This window comes from Rattus norvegicus, chromosome 3, assembly GCF_036323735.1.
Source record: "Rattus norvegicus strain BN/NHsdMcwi chromosome 3, GRCr8, whole genome shotgun sequence".
Lineage (NCBI taxonomy): Eukaryota > Metazoa > Chordata > Mammalia > Rodentia > Muridae > Rattus > Rattus norvegicus.
This window is the reverse complement of record NC_086021.1, coordinates 26,996,354-27,020,444: the sequence shown is the minus strand read 5'-3', so window position 1 is coordinate 27,020,444 and position 24,091 is coordinate 26,996,354. Positions and strand designations below refer to the sequence as shown.

Here is a 24,091-nt window from a genome sequence, read left to right as displayed (position 1 = left end):
TAGGAAGCGCAAGGCCCTGGGTTCGGTCCCCAGCTCCGAAAAAAAAAAAAAAAAAAAAAAAAAAAAAAAAAAAAAAAAAAAAAAAAAAAAAAAGAACCAAAAATGACATGCATATCCTTATATTTACAACAAGCCTCAAACAGCACAAGAGCTGGGTAGGTACCCATCCTCTATTTTGGGAGTGAGGCTTTGTATTTGTGTTAACAGGAAAGAAAAAAATGTTCTGTCCTCTTTCCAAAGTATTAAGGATCAGATTTGATAGAGGAAGCCTGTTGTGCATTGCCTTGGTGCTGTTTGTATTTTGATGCTAATCCTGCCCCTCATAAGGAACAGATCACTTTCTCAGATGATTCTATGTGAATGCTGCTCCTCATTTCAGCTAGTCAAATAAAGGCTACAGCCTGTGATTAGGCAGTCTAAGGAAAAGGCAGAGCTGGAGGTTTTAGAGAGGAGAAAGAGGAAGGAAGAAGAAGAAGAAGAGACAGATGGACAAGAGAAGAAGATAGAGAAGAGGAGGTGGAAGATGGAGCAGACCCATGGAGACTGGAGAAGCCGCAAGTAGCTAGGGATTTCATAGCTGTGCAGTAGGATATTATAGCGGTATATTTATACAATCTAGGCATGCAGCTTATAAGTATTAACTGAGTTTTGTGTTCTTTACACTGGCATATTGGGGTTGGAGATTTAATGATACAAATCTGGCTAGTATAACTATGTCTCTAGTGTTTTCCTTTTTTTGGGCTAAAGGGAGCTGAGTGAGACTAGAGCATGTTGGTGGTCTGCAGACTAGTAATGGGGGTGGATAGCCTGTAGAACATGGGCTGTAGCTCTAGGCATTTTCAGGAAAAAATGGGTTTGGTAGGCCTAGCAAGCCAAACATGGGAACCAGGGCCAGCGACAAGCAGAGACTGGGAGGGCTAGCGTGGGGACAGAGTAAGACTAGGCTGGCTACTGGACCCAGAGGCTAGACAGACCAAGCATGGACTTTTAAAATTACATGCTACAGAAGAGCCCCTGAAGATCTTGGTTGCAGACAAAATCAACCAGTTCAGAAAAAGTCAAGAAGACCAAACAAGTAACATAATTTATTGATCCCTTTATATGGGATCAGTCCTGAAATTGGCAGGAGGAGACATAAGACTGTTTCTAGCCAGAACTTCAGCTTTACATAGTCAATGGATCTTGTTGCCTAAAAAGTCCTCAAATTTCATCATGCCATCCTTTCATAGGGCATGAATGAAGATTTATATATAATTTGGTTATTCAAACTAACTTATAAAAAAGACATATGTCTTTCACCTGCTCAAACAAGGAGCAAAAATTCAAATAATACCAGTTTGCTTTATTTTGACTTAACCATTTTTGCAATTTCCTATTGGTCCTTAAACAGAAATTCTTTGCCCTAATTTTACAGGACACCATAATAAGATGATCTTCATCCCAGTCCCTTAAATTGGAGTAGATGGTTTTGGTCATTTTATGAATTTTGTCATTTGAAGGGATACTTTACAAATAATTAGAGTTTTGGACAGAGATGAAACTAAACAGAGAGAGTAGGCTCAGGGATTTCTATCTTTCCTTCCCTCTTGTCTCTCCTACTCTGTTTTTTAGGTAAAGGGAAGACATTGAAAAGAAAAAGGGAAGATATAGTAATATTATAAGAATTAGACAAGTAGGGATGGATTATTAAATCTATTCTTAAACAAAAAAGTTATAGCCATAATTTTACATTGGTAGAGATCTTCACATTTTGATGCAGAATTGAAGTTATATTTTCTTACATTGGTACAAAATTTTACATATTCATATAGGTTTAAGGTTTTCATTGGTATAAATCTTTATATATTGATGCGAATTTTAAAATTAATTTTGTTACTTGTAGATTGGCATTGTCCTATGCAACTTATTTAAGAATACAAGGTTTAATCCCAGTCCTTTTAATAGCTGCTATTACAAACTGTTTAGGATAATTATGTAATGAAAATTAATAGTCAGATAGTCAAAGTCACTGTCATATTATATTCAAATTTTCATTAATTACAATAAAATATTTTCAAGGTTACCCAATTGTAATAGCTAAAAATAACTAACGCTTAAAAAATCACTTATGCTATATATAAATATGGTCTTTAAAAGCAGCAGAGAACCACAGAATATGGCATTTAAGGTTATTCATTATTTAAAGATCTTTTGACTAAGAGACATGCTGCTCTTGACAGTACCCTTGTTCTACTTCAAAGAAGGTGATGAGCATCAATACCTCCAGGTGGAATTGTTTCAATTCTGACAGGCTAGCCACTGGGCAAAAAATTCCCTAATTTTATCTGCAGAGAGACTGCTGTCCAAAAAGGGGAAAGGGGTGCAGAATAGTGGATTGCTAAGCTCGGCCAAGACGGGGTAAGTTAGTCTTTGATAATTCCTTCTTCACTTGATGTCTTTCAGATGTTTTGGGCAAGAAGGCTAATAACAGGCACCCCAATGTTGTAAGGAATGTTGGAGACTGTCCAAACTGTCAGCCATTTCTGTCATTTTTTTAAATTTACTAAGTTGTGTTCCTATACTTCCTGCATACTCAAATACCGATTCCTTCTTAAAGATTTGATGGGATGGAAGACTAGATATAGTCTCACAATTAAACATAAGTTGTTTAGCATTTATTAAGGTGGGTTCTAGGTTTAAAAGGTAATTTTCAGATGGTAATACCAGTGAAAATCAAAGGTGATTGAGGTACAGAATTATAGACTCATTAAGTTAGGATAGATAATAAATACATTATATTAAAAGCCAAGTATAATGGACTGGATTTACAAATGTATATCATACCTTATAATTTTCATAAATGTTATAATTGTAGTCCATTTATTTATGAGAGAAAAGAAGCCTTTTATTGGACTAAAGAGGATAATTGTTGAGGTTTAGTCTTGCTATCTACTGTAATGCTAAGTGTAGGCTCCCAAGACCTGGAGTCTGCACATATACTTAAAGTGATCCTCCCTCAAATTATTTATGATTGATAAATAAGGATACCAATAGTCAATAGTGAGACAAAAGAGGCATAGGTGAGGTTTAAGTTTCCTGGACTTGGGGTCAGAGGAGAAAAAATTGCATGAGGAAGAAGAAGCTGCCATAGGTTAGCTAAGCCATAAAAATGTGGTCCTGAGAGCTGGCCAAAGAGAAGCCCTGATGAAACTGGTAATAATTTGGGGTTATTGATAGGAAAGTGGATTCTAACAGCATAGATGTTATGTATCCATTCAGTTCTTGTGCTATTTAAGGCTTATTGTAAATATAAAGGGTCTGTGTATCTTTTATTCCAGAACTAAGTGATCAAAGGCAGGGTTGAAAACTCCGAATTTGGATTAAATAATTTCTACAACACACATAATCATCCATTTAGATGCAGGAAAGTCCTTTGGCTAAACCAAACACCCCTCATAATCAAGTTCTGGACAGAATACAGATAGAATAGACATACAAAAACATAATAAAGGCAGTTTACAGTAAGCTTATAACCTATATCAAATTAAATAGAGAAAAAAATCAATGCAATTTTACTAAACTCAAGAATAAGACAAGGTTGTTGACTCTCTGCATATATATGCTATATACTACTTGGAGTTTTAGCTAAAGCAATAAAATAACTGAAGGATGTCTAACACATTGAAAAGGTAGAAGTGCAAGTATCACTATTCATGTATCTTATATACATAAGCAACCCCAGAATCTTACCAGAGAATTCCTACTGAATGTGATAAACACTTTCAGTGAAGTGGCTAGATATAAGATTAAAGAAAATCAGTAGCTCTCCTATATGCAAATGACAAATGGATTGAGAGGGAAATCAGGGAAACGAACATTTTTTTTCAGTAGCCACAAATAATATAAAATATCTTGGATTAACTCAACTTAAACACGTGAAAGACTCGTAATGTCAAGTCTTTGAAGAAGAAATTGAAAAAGGTATCAGAAGATGGAAAGGGCTCCCATGCTCATGATTGGTAGAATTAATATAGGAAAAATGTTCATTCTCCAAAAGCAATCTACAGGTTCAATACAATGTTCATCAAAATTCCAACACAATTCTTTATAGACCTTGAAAAGACAACTTTCAATTTCATATAGAAAAAAAACCAAGCAAAACAAAACAAACAAAAACCCAAGATAGCCAAAACAATCTTAAAGAATAAAAGAACTGCTGGAAGGATCAGCATTCATGATTTCAAGTTGTACTATAAAAGTATAGTAATAAAAACATCATGGTATCAGCATAAAAACAGATTGTTGATCAATGAAATGGAATCAAGGACCCAGACATAAATCCACACACCAGAACTTGATAAAGTAGCCAAAAATACACACTGGAAAAAAAGCATTTTCAACAAATGATGCTGGGCTGGCTGGATATCAGCAGCTAGATATCCAGGAAGAATCCAAGCAAGAAGAATGCAAATAAATCCATATCTATCGGCATGCACAAAACTCAAGTCCAAGTAGATCAAAGACTAAACCTGAAAGCAGATACACTGACTCTGATAGAAGAGAAAGTGTGGAAATAGCCTTTAACGTATTGGCAGGGGAGATGATTTTCTGAACAGGATAACAACAGCTCAGGCAATAATATCAACAATTAATAAATGGGTCCTCAGAAACCTGAAATGCTTTTGTAAAGCATAGGACATTTTCAATAGCACAAAGTGTCCATCTACAGGATGGGAAAAATATTTAGCAAATCTGTGTCCAGTAAAGGATTAATAATCTAAAATACACAAAGAACTCAAGAAACTAGTTATCAAAAATAAGTAATCTGGTCTAGGATTATAAATGAATAAATAAATAAATAAACAAACAAATAAATAAATAATCAGGGACCTAGGAGCAGTAGGGGCAGGACCCTTCTGATTGCTGCCCTCACAGAGAGCTGAAAGCCAGCTGCCAGAAGTGACTACATGCCTGAGAGCAGAGGTAAGGTCAACATTTCTGCTCCAAGTGACCTGCCTGTGCCATACCCACTCCAGTGGAGCCTGTGTGACATGAAGTTCTTGTGCTTCGTTTCTATCCAGAACAGAGCCTGTGCCTGGAATGGCTTGGCCTCCTGGAGGTCCCTGGCAGTCTCCCTACAAAAAGATAATGACTAGGTTCTATGCTTGCAGTGGAGGTGCCTTCTGTGTTCTAGACTTGGTGATCTTAGCAACTTTAAGCTGTCAACAATATCTGATTTTAAGAATATAGCAGTGTGGGAAGATGGTCATGTACCTTTAGATGTTTCAGAAACTGAAAGTTCAGAGATGCCTCACACCATCATGATCCAGATGAATTCAATGGCCGTGATGAATTCAACTGCTGCACCCATTAGTTCCCAGCAAATAGGAGAAAAATTAATTGCAGCGATTAAGAACATGACTGTTCCAGAAAAGTCTTTCCCCCGCTTTTGGGAAAGTTTTGTTTAGCATGATTCAGCATAGTAGTGACTCTTTTAGAAAGATCATGGATAAGTTCCAACAAGTTGAACAAATTTATCAAGAGTTAACTAGAAAGAAAAGAGAAACTAACATTAAGCAAAAAATGAAAAAAATTACAAAATGGTTACAAAAGTTTCCATATTATCTTAAGGGGCCATAAACATAGAGTTTAAACTTTATTAAAATAAAGGTAAATGTTAAATGTATACCTGGTGCCCACAAGCCTGGCAGTATAACTGGAGTTTTCTAAACTATATCTGTGGCTAAAAATTGTTTCCTGGACTGTACATTCAGCTTTCCTCTTTGCAAGGAACATTTGGTGGGGTGATAAATAAGAGCTGGATAATTGCCAATTATGATGTACCTGTTCTAACTGCTTAAATCTGTGCCAAAAAGTAAAGCTTTTCGCAGCAGCACACACCTCGAGTTTGTGTCTGTCTGCCTTGCCGACTCCGTTCTCTACCTAAAATCCAAGCCTTGGTCCCTCTGCTAACACACTTCCCTGGGTGGTCTGTGGCATGCCTGGTGGACTCAGGACACACAAAAGCAGAAGTCCTCTGGGACTGGGCACTTCTGGTTTCTGGCTGTGGCACGAACTTCTCTGATCCTGGCCCACAGCTCCCTGCTCCCAAATTTTGTGGGAGGGAGAGTTGATCACCCAGAAGTGCAGGCAATCATGTGACTGCAGGGCAAGACAGACTGCAACTTCTGCCCACCTTTGCCCACATCCCTGGCCCAAGAGGAAACTGCATAGTGCCTCTGGACACAGGAATATAGGAGCAGTCAGCTGCAGGAGCCCCGCAGTCCAGATCTGCACCAGGATCTGAACTGAACTGGTCAAACAGCTCCCTGCACTCAAATCCTGTGGGGGAGGAGCTAGACCATCAGAGGGGCAGACACTCCTGTGGAACCGGAGGAAACTACTCTCTGCTCACATTCCCGACTCAAGAGGAAAACACCTAGCGCCATTTGTGCCCCCTGCACAGGGACCTATGAGTATTGGGGGCAGGACCCTTCCCGTTGCTGCCCTCACAGAGAGCTGAAAGCTAGCTACCAGGAGTGGCTACTTGCCTGAGAGCAGAACACTCTGTTCCCATAACTGGCTGAAAGAAAACAGGAAAATAGGTCTATAGGAGTGCTAGCACACAGGCCGACAGGAAGATCAAGCCACCAGTAGAGACAGCAAGAATGGCTACAAGAGGCAACCTGATGGTGAGAGGCAAGCACAGGAAACCAAGCAACAGAAACCAAGACTACTTGGCATCATGAGAGCCCAGGTCTCCCAACAAAGCAAACACTGGATATCCAAACAGACCAGAAAAGAAAGATATAGATTTAAAATCACATTTTATCATGATGATGAGGACTTTAAGACAGTCATAACTCCTTTTGAAAGAGCGTACCCCTAAACGGGGAGCCACGTCTCTCGCTCCAATCGCGGGGTGGAGTGCCCCCAGGAATCACGAGTAGCCATTCTTGATGTAACAGCAAGAGGTAGCTTTATTAACGAGATCCCGGGTCTTAGCGGGATCCCGGGTCGACACGTATCTCACACAGGAGACAGAGGAATCGACCCCGAGCTTCCAAACTTGGGGGTTTATATAGGGGAGGTAAGGGGCATTCGCGAGGTTACACATGATTGGTCAATTCAAAAGGTGCACGGTTACTTTCGGCGCGAAATGACATCAGCAAGGAGTATGCGTTATCTAGCAGTTCGGCAGGCAGGTAGGGTGGCTCATCTCACTCGGGGGGGGGGTGAAGGAAGGGGAGGGGGTGGCTACGGATGGTCAGTGTCCTTGGGGCTGATAGCTGGTTTGGCAAGTCCTATCTCTGGCTCTCCCTCAGGCACGTCCGGCCCTGCACATCCGGACTCTGACAATGAGCAACCTTTATGAAACTCTAGTTCTGCACATTCGGGCTCTGACAATGAGTAACCTTTATGAAACTCTATTTCTACACTTTAAGGAATTACAGGACAACACAAGTAAACAAGTAGAAGCCCTTAAAAAGGAAACACAAAATCTCTTAAAGAATTATAGGAAAATACAACCAAACAGGTGAAGGAATTGAGCAAAACCATCCAGGATTTAAAAATGGAAATAAAAACAATAAAGAAAGCACAAAAGGAGACAACCCTGGAGATAGAAAACCTAGGGAAGAGATCAGGAGTCATAGATGTGAGCATTACCAACGGAATTCAAGAAATAGAAGAGAGAGTCTAAGGAGCAGAAGATATCACAGAAAACATTGATATAATTGTCAAAGATCATGTAACACAGAAAAAGCTCCTAGCTCAAAATATACAGGAAAGCTAGGACACAATGAGAAGATCAAACCTAAGGATAATAGGTATAGAAGAGAGTGAAGACTCCCAACTTAAAAGACAAGCAAATATCTTCAACAAAATTGTAGAAGAAAACTTCCGTAACCTAAAGAAAGAGATGCCCATAAACATACAAGAAGCCTACACAAGTTCAAATAGATTGGACCAGAAGAGAAATTCCTCCCATCACATAATAGTCAAAACACCAAATGCACAAAACAAAGAAAAGAATGTTAAAAACAGTAAGGGGAAAAGGTCAAGTAACATATAAAGGCAGATTTATCAGAATTACACCAGACTTCTCAACAGAGACTATGAAAGCCAGAAGATCCTGGACAGATGTTATACAGACCTAATAGAACACAAATGCCAGCCCAGGTTACTGCATCCAGGAAAACTATCAATTAACATTGAGGGTGAAACCAAGATATCCATGACAAAATGAAATTTACATAATACCTTTCTACAGATCCAGCCCAACAAAGGATAATAAATGGCAAAGCCCAACACAAGGAGGTAAACTACATCCTAGAAAAAGCAAGAAAGTAATCTCTTTGTAACAAAACCAAAAGAAGAGAAGCACACAAACATAATCCTACCTCCAAATACGAAAATTACAGGAAGCAACAATCACTATTCCTTAAGATCTCTCAACATCGATGGACTCAATTCCCTAATAAAATGACACAGAATAACAGACTGGATATGTAAAGAGGACCCAACATTTTGCTGCCAAAAGGAACACACCTCACAGAAAAAAACAGACAATACCTAAGAGTAAAAGGCTGGAAAAACACTTTCTAATCAATTGTCTAAAGACACAAATTGGAGTAGCCATTCTAATATCGAATAAAATTGACTTTTAACCCAATGTCATCAAAAAAGATAAGGAAGGACATTTCATATGCATCAAAGAAGCAATCCACGAAGATGAACTCTCAATCCTAAATATCTATGCTCCAAATACAAGGGCACCTACATACATAAAAGAAAGCTTACTAAAGCTCAAAGCACACATTGCACCTCACACAATAAAAGTAGGAGATTTCAACACTCCACTCTCATCAATGGACAGATCATGGAAACAGAAATTAAACAGAGACATGGACAGACTAACAAAAGTTATGAACAAAATGGACTTAACAGATACTTATAGAACATTCCATACTAAAGCAAAAGGATATACCTTTTTCTCACCACCTCATGGTACCTTCTCCAAAATTGACCATCTAATCAGTCACAAAACAGGCGTCAACAGATACAGAAAGATACAAATCATCCCATGCATCCTATCAGACCACCACAGACTAAGGCTGGTCTTCAATAACAATAAAGAATGAACGCCCACATAAACACAGAAGTTGAACAATTCTCTACTGAATGATAACTTGGTCAAGGAAGAATAAAGAAAGAAATGAAAGACTTCTTAGAATTTAATGAAAATGAAGGTATGGGACTCAATGAAAGCTGTGCTAAGAGGAAAACTCATAGCGCTGTGTGCCTGCAGAAAGAAACAGGAGAGAGCATATGTCAGCAGCTTAACAACATACCTAAAAGCTCTAGAACAAAAAGAAGCAAATACAGCCAGAGGAGTAGAAGGCAGGAAATAGTGAAATTCAGGGCTGAAATCAAACATATAGAAAGGAAAAGGACTATAGAAAGAATCAAGAAACCAGGAGCTGGTTCTTTGTGTAAAGCAAGAAGATAAGACAAACCCTTAGCCAGACTAACCAGAGGACACAGAGTGTGTATCCAAATTAACAAACAAATCGATCAATATTTGAAGAAATCATCAGTCAACTTTAAGAATCAAAAACTAAGATACAAAAACTAAGATACCGAAAGGCAGGTAACTGTACAACAAACACACACAGCTGGTTGGTTGTCAATCGATTTTCGCAGCTGCAGATTTTTGAAAGTTCTATTCAGAGCCTTGTAGAAATCCTGGTCAGTCTAAACACTAGCTGGCCTTTTGCCTTAAAAGCAAAGCAAAACAAAAAACCCTCTTTCTTACTTGGAACTTACTTGAACAACAACAACAACAAACCAAAAAACAAAAAACAAAAAAAACACCCAGGAAGTGATCGGAATGCTTAAACTGCTCTACAGCCTGCTCTGCAAGGTGTAAAGTACAGAAAACCCTGAACGGTGGCGCAGTAAGCTGTTTGGTAGTTTGGGGCGTAGGTCAAACGCAGATCAGGTTTATTGCTGTCGTTTATTTCTTATTCACGTATTAATTTTTTACTTATTTGGCACGGTTTGGGAGACGGCTGGGTTAAGAAAACTGGTACGGGAAAGGAGAGAAAGAGGGAAAAGAAGGAACTAGGAGCAGAGGAAGAGAAACGGAGCTCCTTCCTTGTTCTTATTAGAGAACCCAATATGGCATCTTTCATGAGGAGCTTATTTTCTGACCACAGCAGATATGTTGAATCTTTTCGGAGATTTCTAAATAATTCAACGGAACACCAGTGCATGCAGGAATTCATGGATAAGAAGCTTCCAGGCATAATAGCAAGGTAACAAAGAGTGATGTTTCTTTCATTGGACTAAACCTAGCCCAGGGGGTAGGCAGAGGTGGAAGAGACCCTGGGATTAATTAGGGTCATAGACAACAGAAGCTGCCTGTTGTTGCTGCCCGGCTTTGTCTAAAGGGGCTGGCTTTGCTTAGGCAGCTCTGTGCTTAAAATACCAAGACTGATTTGTGCTGCATAGCTGGCAGAGAAGTCTAAGTGTTAACTATTTGTTGCCTTTAAAGGCATAAGCCCAACCGTATTTGGAAAAAAGATTCAAATCATTAAACTCAGATTTTTTTTCTAGGCTCTTTTCAGATTATATATATCTTAAAAAGTCCCAAATAGATTCTGGTATTCTTTCCTTAGAATCAGATAAACGTAATTGCAGAATGTAATTTGCACCAGAGCATAGAATTAGTGCTTCTCAATTCTAATATCTGAAAGATCCCACGCAGAGAGACCCTTACTCAAGTCTTGGGAAATCGCAGACCCCAGACACAGAGAGACCATTTTGGATGTAATAAGCAAAGGTGAGGTTTATTATGGAGACCTATTACAGAGATCTCCGGGCCGACTCTGGGCAGGAGACAGAGGAGTCGACCCAGAGAGGCTGGGAGAAAGAGTATTTAAAGGCAGAGGCTGTGATACCCAGGGGATGGGGGATGTCAAAGGGGAATGCACCACAAGTTACAGGATTGTTTTATGGCTCCAGGAGATAAGGGGTCTCCAAAAGGTTTTATGCCCCCTGGTTCCTGGAACAGAGCTACTAAATCAGGAGAAGGGTCAGGTCTTCAGGTCCTCATTACTTTTAAAAGTTTGTCAGAATTGATGAAGCATCTGTATTTGAAACACCTCTGGTTAGGCTTGGGCCGCAGGTTTCCTGGAGTGCTCTCTGTTGGACGCAATGGCTGGAAAGCACTAGTAGGGGCTTAAATAAACATCACAGGGGCAGAACAAAGAACAGTTACTCACACCGGGTGATAAGCAAAGTCATTCTCTTGCATTTTTAACAATCTGTCTTCCAGAGACAGGTCCTGTTGCTAAGTTTTGGGCTAATTTAAAACTCTATCTCTCAATATCGATTTAAATTCATCTACTTTATCTGTTACTGTCACTCTTCCAAAAACTATCTTTTCCTTTCAACTTAATATTATCAATATGATTCTGAAAAAAAATTAGTTTACCATTATCAGTGAAACTGGTTTCTATTCTCACAGACTCCTTTATTTATCATTAATTTTTGATTAATGTGTTCAATTTGCCTCCAAGCTGATAAGCAGTATTGAGGTGACAGAAGAGAGTCAAGTCACCTATCTGAGGGTAAATTGCTGCAAGAAGTAAGTGTAAAACTAGTAAGGAGTGACTGACTGTGGAGCTAATTTACAACAAAGAAACCTTGTGTTTTATCTTATGCTGTCTGAATTTCTTTGTGGAGTTAGTCTCCTATGGTAGCTCTTTTGCCCAATCAGAGCAGACTTGTTGGGCAAATACAGACTTCTATGTGTCTTTTTCTTTTTCTCCTCCTTCCTTTGTCCAGCAATTTACCAACTGAATCATTTCCCCAGCCTTGCATTTTGTATCTTAACAAGGCTCATTAATTGACACTTAATAGGATAAAGGGTATAAAAATTAAATCATTGGTTCCACACCTTACCCGATGCACTCATAGGTGTCACTAAGTATAAGTGGACTTAAGGCTTTACAACAAGAGCTCAAGAAGTTGGGAGGGAATTGTAGTTGGGGGAGAAAAAAGAAGAATTAAAGGGGAAGGACTAGTGGGTAAATTTGATCCAAACCTATTTTGCATGTATATGACATGTTCAAGCTAAATACCGTTAAAATATTACAGCAGATACCAAATAGACAATTCTATCCGAAACTATTACTTCTTTACACCTTTCTCTTAATTTTTAAAAATCCAGTGTAAGGGTCTGAAAATCACTGAAGGAAGACCCTAGATTTCGTATGCAAAGACAAAGAGCATTTATTGTACAGAAACAACAAGCCTGCTGGGGTCAACCATTTTTTGAAATGGTGACCCCAGACAAAGGTGTGCAGGGCTTCTTATAGGAACCAGAGGAACTCTCTAAAAGGATTAGGTAACCTAACATTTCATTGGTGTGTACTAGGGGGTCAGAGGTGGTCAGTGCTGTGCATTCCTATGTCATGAACGTTTAGCCATAGGATGAGTTAGGGCTGCTCAGCACAGATGGCCCATCCTCAGATAAGATATTTTCAATTATTTTGTGGTTATCCCTAGGATGTCTTTTGGGAGGGGTTTTATGACCTGGTTTCTGGATTTTGTGGTCTGTTCCTGGAACTGGTACCTTCTGGCCTTCTTTTCGAAATCAGGCATGGCCCTTAAATGGAGATAAATGAGCTTTATGTCATCCTTCCAATAGGTTATGGGTTCCTTTCTCAGTACTTTCAGTTTGGATAGTACACATTCATCCCTTAGCTTAGCCAGATCCTTGATTTTTTTCAACCTTACAGTTTAGACTGAAGGTGGAGGTGTGTAAGGCAACCGTGACCCATTCCCTATCTTCTGAATGTATCCAGTCTAGAGGCAATTTTGGCTATAGAATTTGTAAAAGACTCATAAGATTTTGGTTATGTACTCTGATTTTAGGTTGAAAGTCCAATCTTATTGTTATTTTTTGAAATGTAATCCCTAGGATAGGCATACAATAAACACATAATACATATTCGTTTCTTGAAAGGAAGACAGAAGGAAGGAAGAAGAAAAAGACATTATAGAGGTAGCATAAACCACCAAGTCCTTGCCCAGGCCCAGGTTTTATACTGTCAGTGTAAAATTTCAACAGAGATTGACAGAACTTTCCATTCTTATTTTCTAGTCTCCAAAGAAATGCCACATTTTACATGCTAGATATTTATAGTAGTGCTTCTATCTATCCAAATTCAAGAAAGGAATAGAGTCTGTTGGAGTAGAACCTTTGCATACTGGGGGTTCCCTCCCAAACCAGAATTAGACATGAACCACTCCCAAATACCTGTTTTCACAGTGAAATCCTTTATTAAGCTGGGAAGGAAAGTTAAAGTAGTTGCTTTCTGACTCAGGCAGAAAAACAGCAACAAATGACTTTACAGGTGTAATTTTTAAAAAGAGAAAAAAGGGAGGCCTGTGTTAAAATGAACTAATATACGGTGGTATATTCTCATTGGACATGTTAATTAGGTAAACCAAAGGGGGCTTTTGATTGGTGGACTATAATCCATTTTTAGTCGGGCCTTGGTGGTTAGTCTCAGAAGGAGGAAGTGGCCAAATAAGGGCATAGACCTTGGTGGCTACCTTTAGAGATGTAATCAAATGTTTTCTAATAAGACAGAGGGAATGAGGGAGGCAAGGCCTGCCAGAGCCATGGTTCCCACTTTCAAGCTGGGCAGGGTACATACTCCTGTGCTTTCAGGTACTCTAACAAGAGCAACAGAAATAAATCAGAGGCACAGACATGACATTGCTTTCTTTTTTTTCTTTTTTTTTTTTTTTTTGTTGTTGTTGTTGTTGTTTTTTGGGTTTTTTTGTTTGTTTGTTTCTTAACTTGTTACTTTTGTTTATTATTTGTCTCCCTGGTCGCATAAAATTCCCCTAAGAGCAGAGCTTTTTTTTTATTTTTTTTTTATTTTTATTAACTTGGGTATTTCTTATTTACATTTCGATTGTTATTCCCTTTCACAGTTTCCAGGCCAACATCCCCCTAACTCCTCCAAATCCCCTTCTCTATGGGTGTTCCCATTCCCATCCTCCCCCTATTACCACCCTCCCCCCAACAATCATGTTCACTGTGGGTTCAGTCTTGGCAGGATCAAGGGCTTCCCCTTCCACTGGTGCTCTTACTAGGCTATTCATTGCTACCTATGAGGTTGGAGTCCAGGGTCAGGCCATGTATAGTCTTTAGGTAGTGGCTTAGTCCCTGGAAGCTCTGGTTGGTTGGCATTGTTGTTCATATGGGGCCTCAAGCACCTTCAAGCTCTTCCAGTCCTTTCTCTGATTCCTTAAATGGGGGTCCCGTTCTCAGTTCAGTGGTTTGCTGCTGGCATTTGCCTATGTATTTGCTGTATTCTGGCTGTGTCTCTCAGGAGAGATCTACATCCGGTTCCTGTCAGCCTGCACTTCTTTGCTTCACCCATCTTATCTAGTTTGGTGGCTGTATATGTATGGGCCACATGTGGGGCAGGCTCTGAATGGGTGTTCCTCCTGCCTCTGTTTTAATCTTTGCCTCCTTATTCCCTGCCAAGGGTATTCTTGTTCCCCTTTTAAAGAAGTGAAGCATTCGCATTTTGGTCATCCCTCTTGAGTTTCATGTGTTCTGTGCATCTAGGGTAATTCGATTATTTGGGCTAATAGCGACTTATCAATGAGTGCATACCATGTGTGTTTTTCTGTGATTGGGTTACCTCACTCAGGATGATATTTTCCAGTTCCATCCATGTGCCTATGAATTTCATAAAGTCACTGTTTTTTTTTGTTTTTGTTTTTGTTTTTGTTTTCTTTTTATTAACTTGAGTATTTCTTATATACATTTCGAGTGTTATTCCCTTTCCCGGTTTCCGGGCAAACATCCCCCTCCCCCCTCCCCTTTTTTATGGGCGTTCCCCTCCCCATCCTCCCCCACTTGCCGCTCTCCCCCCAACAATCTAGTTCACTGGGGGTTCAGTCTTAGCAGGACCCAGGGCTTCCCCTTACACTGGTGCTCTTACTAGGATATTCATTGCTACCTATGAGGTCAGAGTCCAGGGTCAGTCCATATATAGTCTTTAGGTAGTGGCTTAGTCCCTGGAAGCTCTGGTTGCTTGGCATTGTTGTACATATGGGGTCTCGAGCCCCTTCAAGCTCTTCCAGTCCTTTCTCTGATTCCTTAAATGGGGGTCCTATTCTCAATTCAGTGGTTTGCTGCTGGCATACGCCGCTGTGTTTGCTGTATTCTGGCTGTGTCTCTCGGGAGAGATCTACATCCGGTTCCTGTCAGCCTGCACTTCTTTGCTTCATCCATCTTGTCTAATTGGATGGCTGTACATGTATGGGCCACGTGTGGGGCAGGCTCTGAATGGGTGTTCCTTCTGTGTCTGTTTTAATCTTTGCCTCTCTATTCCCTGCCAAGGGTATTCTTGTTCCCCTTTTAAAGAAGGAGTGAAGCATTCACATTTTGATCATCCGTCTTGAGTTTCATTTGTTCTAGGGATCTAGGGTAATTCAAGCATTTGGGCTAATAGCCACTTATCAATGAGTGCATACCATGTATGTTTTTCTGTTGATTGGGTTACCTCACTCAGGATGATATTTTGCAGTTCCGACCATTTGCCAACGAATTTCATAAAGTCATTGTTTTTGATAGCTGAATAATATTCCATTGTGTAGATGTACCACATTTTCTGTATCCATTCTTCTGTTGAAGGGCATCTGGGTACTTTCCAGCTTCTGGCTATTATAAATAAGGCTGCGATGAACATAGTGGAGCACGTGTCCTTTTTATATATTGGCGCATCTTTTGGGTATATGCCCAAGAGAGGTATAGCTGGATCCTCAGGTAGTTCAATGTCCAATTTTCTGAGGACTCCAGACTGATTTCCAGAATGGTTGTACCAGTCTGCAATCCCACCAACAATGGAGGAGTGTTCCTCTTTCTCCACATCCTTGCCAGCATTTGCTGTCACCTGAGTTTTTGATCTTAGCCATTCTCACTGGTGTGAGGTGAAATCTCAGGGTTGTTTTGATTTGCATTTCCCTTATGACTAAAGATGTTGAACACTTTTTAGGTGTTTCTCAGCCATTCGGCGTTCCTCAGCTGTGAATTCGTTGTTTAGCTCTGAACCCCATTTTTTAATAGGGTTATTTGTCTCCCTGCGGCCTAACTTCTTGTGTTCTTTGTATATTTTGGATATAAGCCCTCTCTCAGTTGTAGGATTAGTAAAGATCTTTTCCCAATCTGTTGGTTGCCATTTTGTCCTAACCACAGTGTCCTTTGCCTTACAGAAGTTTTGCAGTTTTATGAGATCTCATTTGTTGATTCTTGATCTTAGAGCATAAGCCATTGGTGTTTTGTTCAGGAAATTTTCTCCAGTGCCCATGTGTTCAAGATGCTTCCCCACTTTTTCTTCTATTAGTTTGAGTGTATCTGGTTTGATGTGGAGGTCCTTGATCCATTTGGACGTAAGCTTTGTACAGGGTGATAAACATGGATCAATCTGCATTCTTCTACATGCTGACCTCCAGTTGAACCAGCACCATTTGCTGAAAATGCTATCTTTTTTCCATTGGATGGTTTTAGCTCCTTTGTCAAAAATCAAGTGACCATAGGTGTGTGGGTTCATTTCTGGGTCTTCAATTCTATTCCACTGGTCTATCTTTCTGTCTCTGTACCAATACCATGCAGTTTTTATCACTATTGCTCTGTAATACTGCTTGAGTTCAGGGATAGTGATTCCCCAGGAAGTCCTTTAATTGTTGATAGTTTTAGCTATCCTGGGTTTTTTGTTATTCCAGGTGAATTTGCATACTGTTCTCTGTAACTCTATGAAGAATTGGATTGGTATTTTGATGGGGATTGCTTTGAATCTGTAGATCGCTTTTGGTAAAATGGCGATCCAATATGATGGGCAAGAGTCCACTAGTAATCCTGAGAGTTGAGAGAAAGTTTTTATTTTCTAAGTAGGAGGAGGCCAGGGCTAGGTTAAGTCATGTGATATCTTAAGCATGGGAATTCAAACAAAGAAATGGGGAAGCCACCTGGGCTGCCAGGCTGTAGGTCCCCTGCTGTGTGAGAAGTAATGGCAACTCTGAGAGTTAGAGATTAAAAGCTGCTTTTTAAATAATGTTGTTTAGAAAGTCTTTCAGGATACTCATATTCTTTTTAACGCGGGTTCCACGGGAATTTTGGGTTGAAATCCTAGTTAGACAAGCTACTTCTTAATTACAGGTAGTATTAAAAGGTGATTGAGTTTGTTTTTAGAAAGAAGAGAGTAAAGAGATTACTTGAATCAGGTGGGGGTTTTCATCCAAGGTTCAGAACTTAGATAGGGCAAAATTAGTCATTAACTTCAAGTAGAGAGTTGTGATGACATGTCCGTAACACCAGGGAGAGTGAATGCAGGCATATATTGTAGAAGTTATTAAATTTAAAGAAAAATCTGTGGCTCCGGGTAGAGAGCTTAACAGATGGATATATTTTGGGCTAAAGTCCTGAGTTTTAAGTTGTTTGTTGGTTTTAGAATTGATAGAAGGTGTTTGTTTTAAGGAGAGTACAAAGATTACCTGAATCACGTGGTGGAATCATTTGGGGATTTTTATCTATGGTTTGGAACTTAGATAGGGAAAAATTGGTCACTAACTCCAAGTAGAGAGTTGTGATAAATGTGTATAACACCAGGGAGAGTGAATGCAGGCATATATTATATAAATTATTAAGGTTAAATAAAAATCTGTGGCTCCGGATAGAGAGTTTGACAGATTGAGATATTTTGGGCTAAAGTCCTGGTTTGATATGTTGCTTATTGATATTGGAATTGATGGAAAGTATTTGGTTTGTCTTATGAATTACCCTGCTAAAGGCCATATGGCTCGTTGATGCTGGCTAGCGAGGGTTTGTGGTTACTCTTGATATTTACCACAACAGGAAGCTCGAAATCTCTTAATGTGGGCTCCACAGAAATTTTGGGTTCATTTCCTGATATCATAGAGTACAAAAGCCTATCAGGCTCATTGTTTAGCTTACTTCCTTTTTTAAAAATTGTTTAATCTTCATGATGGGTGTGACTTTGAGTTTTATGGTTATATTATCACTCTGGGAGAGAGTGCAAGATACAAGCTTTTCTGGTTTCAGACTAAGGAACACAGTATTTTGGGAGAAAGATTTTGTCTTTGTGTTTTTAAAAAGTGTGATTAGGCTCTGGAAACCTCACAGAGTCATACTGATCAGATTTGATAGAGGTAGACCGCCTGAAAAATTTATTCAGGAGAATCAAACAAAAAGATATCTCGATTCTAAACTTTTGTCTTGAGAGTTGTATTTTACAGAGTGTGCCTACTTGGATTTCTGGTCTCAAGGACTTTCAGCTGGGACCAGTCAGGGTACATCAGCTACAGCATTTGTTTCATTCTTCCTATCCCCTTCCCACAAGGACATCTCAACGCCCATGTACAGCTTGAAGAAGTTATAGAGGAGTCGTCGCCCCAATTCCCTGAACTTTGGGGGGCTGAAAGTGATTATTCTAAAATTGTTTTTATGAGAAATTTAAAATTGGATGTAATTTAACAGGGAGGCATTAGCTAGATTGAATTGTACAGTCATAATCTCATTTGGTAACTAAGCTTAAATCATATCTTCGTTTTGGTATAGAATTTTTTTTGTCAAAAAAGTTTACAAGGTTTAGAGCCAATCCTTCTATTGTTGTCATTACAAACTTCTGAGTTGATTGCACCTGTGAGTTAAGATTCCAGTAGCAAAGTCATGGCTCTGAGTTTGTGAGAGTACTTTCAAGATAAAATTTAGGATATGGAGACAACAGTCCAGATTGTCTTATACAGGGACATCGTTTTCAAAAACGTCAGAAATCCACAAAATTTGAGATTTAAAGTTATTTATCTTTTGTTGAGACATATCTGCTCCTAACAGTTACCCTTTGGTGGATTTAATGAAGAATGTGAACATCTCTACCTACAGGTGAGGCAATACCTTGTGGCTAGGCAGCCACTGGACAAAACTTCCTGTTTCATCTTCAGACTAATACTGTCCAGAAAAGGACAAATTATGCAGAATAGTTGACTGATAAAGTCTGCCAAGCAGGGTGATCAGCCCTTCAAAATCTGCATTTCAAGAGTCTTCAGTTGATTTTGGGCCAGAAGGCTGAAGACTTGTGCTCACATGTTGCTAACAGGGGACTGTGCTAGTGGAGATTTGCCTCTACAACCTCTCAGTTCTGGAAGCCGTGTTAGGCTTCCTATGTGTATAGATATTTGGTCATTCAAAGATTTCTGACGGGGTTGAAGACTGATTATACTCTCATAGCCTATCAGGCTGTTTAACTCTGAAAATACATATTTTATTAGATAGTTATCAGATAGTATACAAGCTAGCCAAGATATATATTTTAAGCCTTTCTTAAGCTGGAATGGATAACAAAATGTTCTGTTTTACATGATATAGTGATGGATTTGGTGTTGAGAATGTGATATTCTTTACAAATTGTAGAATGGTTAAAATTGTACTCAATTTATATGTAAGTGAAAAAGCTTTCTAACTGGACAAAAAGAGGGAAATGTTGTGGATGGCCCTGAAAGTTACTGTATTTTGATGCTAATTCCACTGCCCCAAGGACAGCTGCCTAGTCCAGGACTCAGAACTCAGGGGACTTCACCAGACCCACCTCTCCATTGAATCTGTAAAGTACTGGTGAGGGGCAGGTACAGGATAGAAAGAGGCCTGTCATTGGAGGAGAAGGAAGGATGGGCAGAAGTTAAGTTTGAAGGAAGGGGAAGAGACTAGGAGAGAAAGGAGGAGAGAGGAGACGGAGTGAGGGGAGAAGCCATGGTGGGTGATGTTAAGATTCTGCTCTGTGTATTTACAGGTTGTTATCAATGTTCCTAAGGGATGGATGGTACCGGGCTTTGTAAGTTTAAGTGGGCAATTATATCTTACCAATTGGGTCAAAGATTATTGTGTTGTGTGTTCTTTTATGTGAGGGTTTGAGTGAAGGAAAGTGTGTGGCTGGGATGTGTTTCCGCCAAGATATCTAGCAGATATCTTGGGACACCGAGGTGCAGACCTAGCGGGGTAAAAGACACCAATACATTTTTATTTTTATATTTTTACAACAACAGATTTGTAAGTTTTGTTGAATATAGGCTTTTGTAGTAGGATCTGATGATTTTTTGAATTTCCTCTAATTCTGTAGTTATGTCTCTCTTTTCATTTCTGATTTTCTTAATTTGGACACACTCTCTTTTTCCTCTCCTTAGTCTGGCTAAGGGTTTATTTATCTTGTTGATTTTCTCAAAGAACCAGCTTTTGGTTCTGTTGATTCTTTCTATGGTCCTTTTTCTTTCTACTTGGTTGATTTCAGCTCTGAGTTTGATTATTTCCTGCCTTCTATGCTTCCTGGGTGTATTTGCTTCTTTTTGTTCTAAAGATTTTACGTGTGCTGTCAACCTGTTGACATATGCTGTCCCCTGTTTCTTTCTGCAGGCACTCAGAGCTGAGTTTTCCTCTTAGCACAGCTTTCATTGTGTCCCCGGTTTGTGTATTTTGTACCTTCATGTTCATTAAATTTTAAGAAGTCTTTAATTTCTTTCTTTATTTCTTCCTTGTCCAGATTATCACTGAGTACAGCATTGTTCAGCTTCCATGTATATGTGGGCGGGCGTTCTTCCCTTCTTGTTGTTGAAGACCAGCTTTAGCACGTGGAGGTCTGATAGTAAGCATGGGATTATTTCTATCTTTCAGTATCTATTGAGGCCTGTTTTATGACCAATTATATGGTCAATTTTGGAGAAAGTACCATGAGGTGGTGATAAGAATGTATATCCTTTTGCTTTAGGATAGAAAGTTCGATAAATATCTGTTAAGTCCATTTGGTTCATGACTTCTCTTAGTCTGTCTATGTCTCTGTTTAATTTCTGTTTCCATGATCTGATCATTGATGAGAGTGGGGTGTTGAAATCTCCTACTATTATTGTGTGAGGTGCAATGTGTGCTTTGAGCTTTAGTAAGGTTTCTTTTATGTATGTAGGTGCCCTTGTATTTGGAGCATAGATATTTATGATTGAGAGTTCATCTCTACTGGCGGTGAGCTCTCTCTCCCAAGGTGTTTGGTAGCAGGGAGCTCTGGGCATGACCTCACTTTCATATTGGACACTGTCCATTCCTCAATCTCCTTTGCTTATCAATAGACTTGATAGGCAGAATTGACAAAGCACCTTTCACGTTTTTTTAAATTGTATAATTTTATGTGTTTGCTTGCTTTTCAGGATTGGAGAAACAAAAGCAGAAATTAAGATTCTGAGTATAGGCGGAGGTGCAGGTATGAATAATGCTTATAAAATTTATAATCTGCTATAGGCACCATGGCATTTGATAGTCATATTGTTCATGCTCTAGAAAGCCACTTCCCTTTTTTGCAAAATATCAAGTTATGATCATTCAACTCAAATTATTGCTCTCAATAAATTTATAAGCTTTGGGACATTAGCCTTCATTATAAATTGTAGGACAGGTAAGAAATGAGATTTTTTTTTTTATTCTTTGTTTTGTAAGTAGAAAACCAGGGAAACTTAGAAGATTATCACTGTTATTGGTCCATGTGAGGAAAGGTAACTTTCACTAGAATATAAATTGATGCACAGCTCCCTTCATTAAAAACATCTCAATATGGGTGAATATATGCTTAGTATCATAGTTAATTTACATTATTGTAGCCCCATCTCTAAATGAATTGGCCTCACTGCTCTTTTCTTCTGAATGAATTCTAATTTTCAATCATTCAAAGTACTTTCTTATCTGTGTTTCATTAGAATCACTTGACCTTATTATCCTTAAGAATTTTTAATTCTAGAGGAAAACATACTAACTCTGGAAAAGCAGGTTGATACATGTGTCTTTTGTAACTATCCCTAATGAACTATGTAACTTTTACTGATACATAAGCTGACCTTTGTCTCATTAGCAAAATGGAAACACCAAGTCATCTCTACTGGACTGGAATAAGAAAGCATTTACAAAGTGCTGAGCAGATGCTGTTCCTCCTGTAAGACAAACACTCTGAAACACTAAAAGAACAAGTTTCTTCTCAAGGGTAGTATTTGTTTCATTTGAAGGTATTAGTCATCTTTGACTTAAAATATATTAATATAAAACATGCTGACCTAGTTATGATTATAGTCTAAGTGGAAACTATATATACTGAGTGTCCTAATCTTGTTAACTATAATCTTTTCAGTGCCATATCAATGTGGTGTATTGTAACCCATATTAATGCAAAGGAAATCAAGAGCCTGTAGAAAGTGCCATTCAGTAAAAAAAAATGGCAAGTTTATGGTGGCATATGTGTTCATTTCTTCATAAAATTCAGTGTGCTATAATGTAATAAGGCTAATCCTAAAATCCATTCACTCTGTTATCTTTAACCACCTAGATAAAGACAGCAACAAAGACAAATTGAGGTTATTGTTGATTGTGATGAGTTACCCAAAGAATATCCTCTTAATTGACTTAGTAAAGAGAGTCATTTCTAAGGTGTTGCATATGAGTTTCAGATAGCCTCCTAGCATCAGGTCTATGACTTGATAGCATCACATGTGCTTTAGAGAGTATAAAAAAAAAAAACCATACAAAACTACACCTATTATGATGTAGTTAATTGTCTTTTAATATAAAATAAATTGAATTTCTAATGCAAATGTATTCACACTTATTTTTTGTTTGTTTTTGTTTTTTTCTTTTTTTAAATGAGGTTTCTTTGTATAATCCTGGCTGTCCTGGAACTTTCTCTGTAGGCAAGTCTGGCCTTGAACTCAGAAATCTTCCTGCCTCTGTCTCCTGAGCTTCTCTGTATCCACATTCTTATGAGCTATCTTATAAGTACTATTTATAAACTATCTTATAAACACTGTACACTATTCTTTACATCAAGATACACCTAAGCACTAATAGAATTTATCAAAATAAAAGGAAGAATACTCAGAGTTCTTTTGTTGGAGGCTGAACATTGTTTTGATACCAGGCTTTCTCTAGGAGAGAATATGGAATCTTCTTAGGTCATTCTTCCTAAGAAACTGGTCAGAAACATAAGAAGAACTTCAAGAAAAATTAAAATTATATACTTAGCTTTTATTAATCAAATGAAATAAGTAAGTAGTACATTTAACAGCTGTGTAGACAATGTGTCCTTGTTATCAATGAGTGGTATTTCATATAGTTTGGATTTACATATTGCAACTAGGTAATGCTTATCTGACAAACTCAAGGCAAGCACCATCCATTGAAGTATCACATATCTTGTCTTAGAGAAGCAATACTTCTCATATTTTACCATCTTGAATTAAGAGGTTTATATCATCCTTGACCTTTGTCCTTCCAAGTCAGTCTCTAAACTCTAATCTCTTGCAAATCTGGTCATTGGTTTTGTTCTATACTTTGTGCTCAGTTCCCATAGTATACACCACAGGATCTCACCATAGTCAGTCACCAGACTGCAGGTTCACTGTCCCGGTTTTCTACTCTTCAACTTCAGCTGATTTTCTACATACCTTTGGTAAATGTGTTCTTTCCATTTATGGCAGTGAAACCATTTCTCCCAGCACAATTGAGAAACACATGCCCAAAGCAAACAAACTAAAAATGCCCATAAGTGAAAAAGCAACTGCCATCTAGGGCCATTTACTCTCCCCATTCCTCTTGCAAAAAAAGTCATCCTTGCTGGCCTTGTTAACAGTTTATTATCCTTTACCCCCAAGTATCAACTGTTCTTTACCAACTAGCAAACTTGTACATAGCCCACGGGAGGGGTTAGAATATATGTAGAATCAATATATTTATATATAGACTATGTATCCATATATATGCCATGTGGAAAACCAGAGAGAGGTCCATCGAGGTAGCTATGGGTAGTACTCATTCCTATTGACTGAGGCTTTCCAGGTGTGGCCAGTGGAGTAGTGCCCACATCCTGTAAGTAACCCCTCACTTCTGCTCTGTAAGAAAGCTCAATATCTTCATTAGGAGAAGGAATAGACCTTGGTTTCATCTTCCACTGGGAAGGAAGTTTAGCAATACTGCTTTTAT

At 38.8% G+C, this 24,091-nt stretch overlaps 1 protein-coding gene and 1 long non-coding RNA gene across 4 annotated transcripts in view; one reads left to right on the top strand and one right to left on the bottom strand.

The window, feature by feature from the left end:
• Positions 1 to 24,091, bottom strand: part of LOC134486056 (uncharacterized) — a 176,293-nt gene that overhangs the window by 31,407 nt on the left and 120,795 nt on the right. The window lies entirely within an intron of this gene.
• Positions 10,154 to 24,091, top strand: part of Hnmt (histamine N-methyltransferase) — a 32,018-nt gene continuing 18,080 nt past the window's right edge. The window contains exons 1-2 of the mRNA NM_031044.3: positions 10,154 to 10,298; positions 21,280 to 21,332. Of these exons, the coding sequence (NP_112306.1) occupies positions 10,162 to 10,298; positions 21,280 to 21,332 (190 nt within the window). The 5' untranslated portion in view covers positions 10,154 to 10,161. The remainder of the gene's footprint in view (positions 10,299 to 21,279; positions 21,333 to 24,091) is intronic.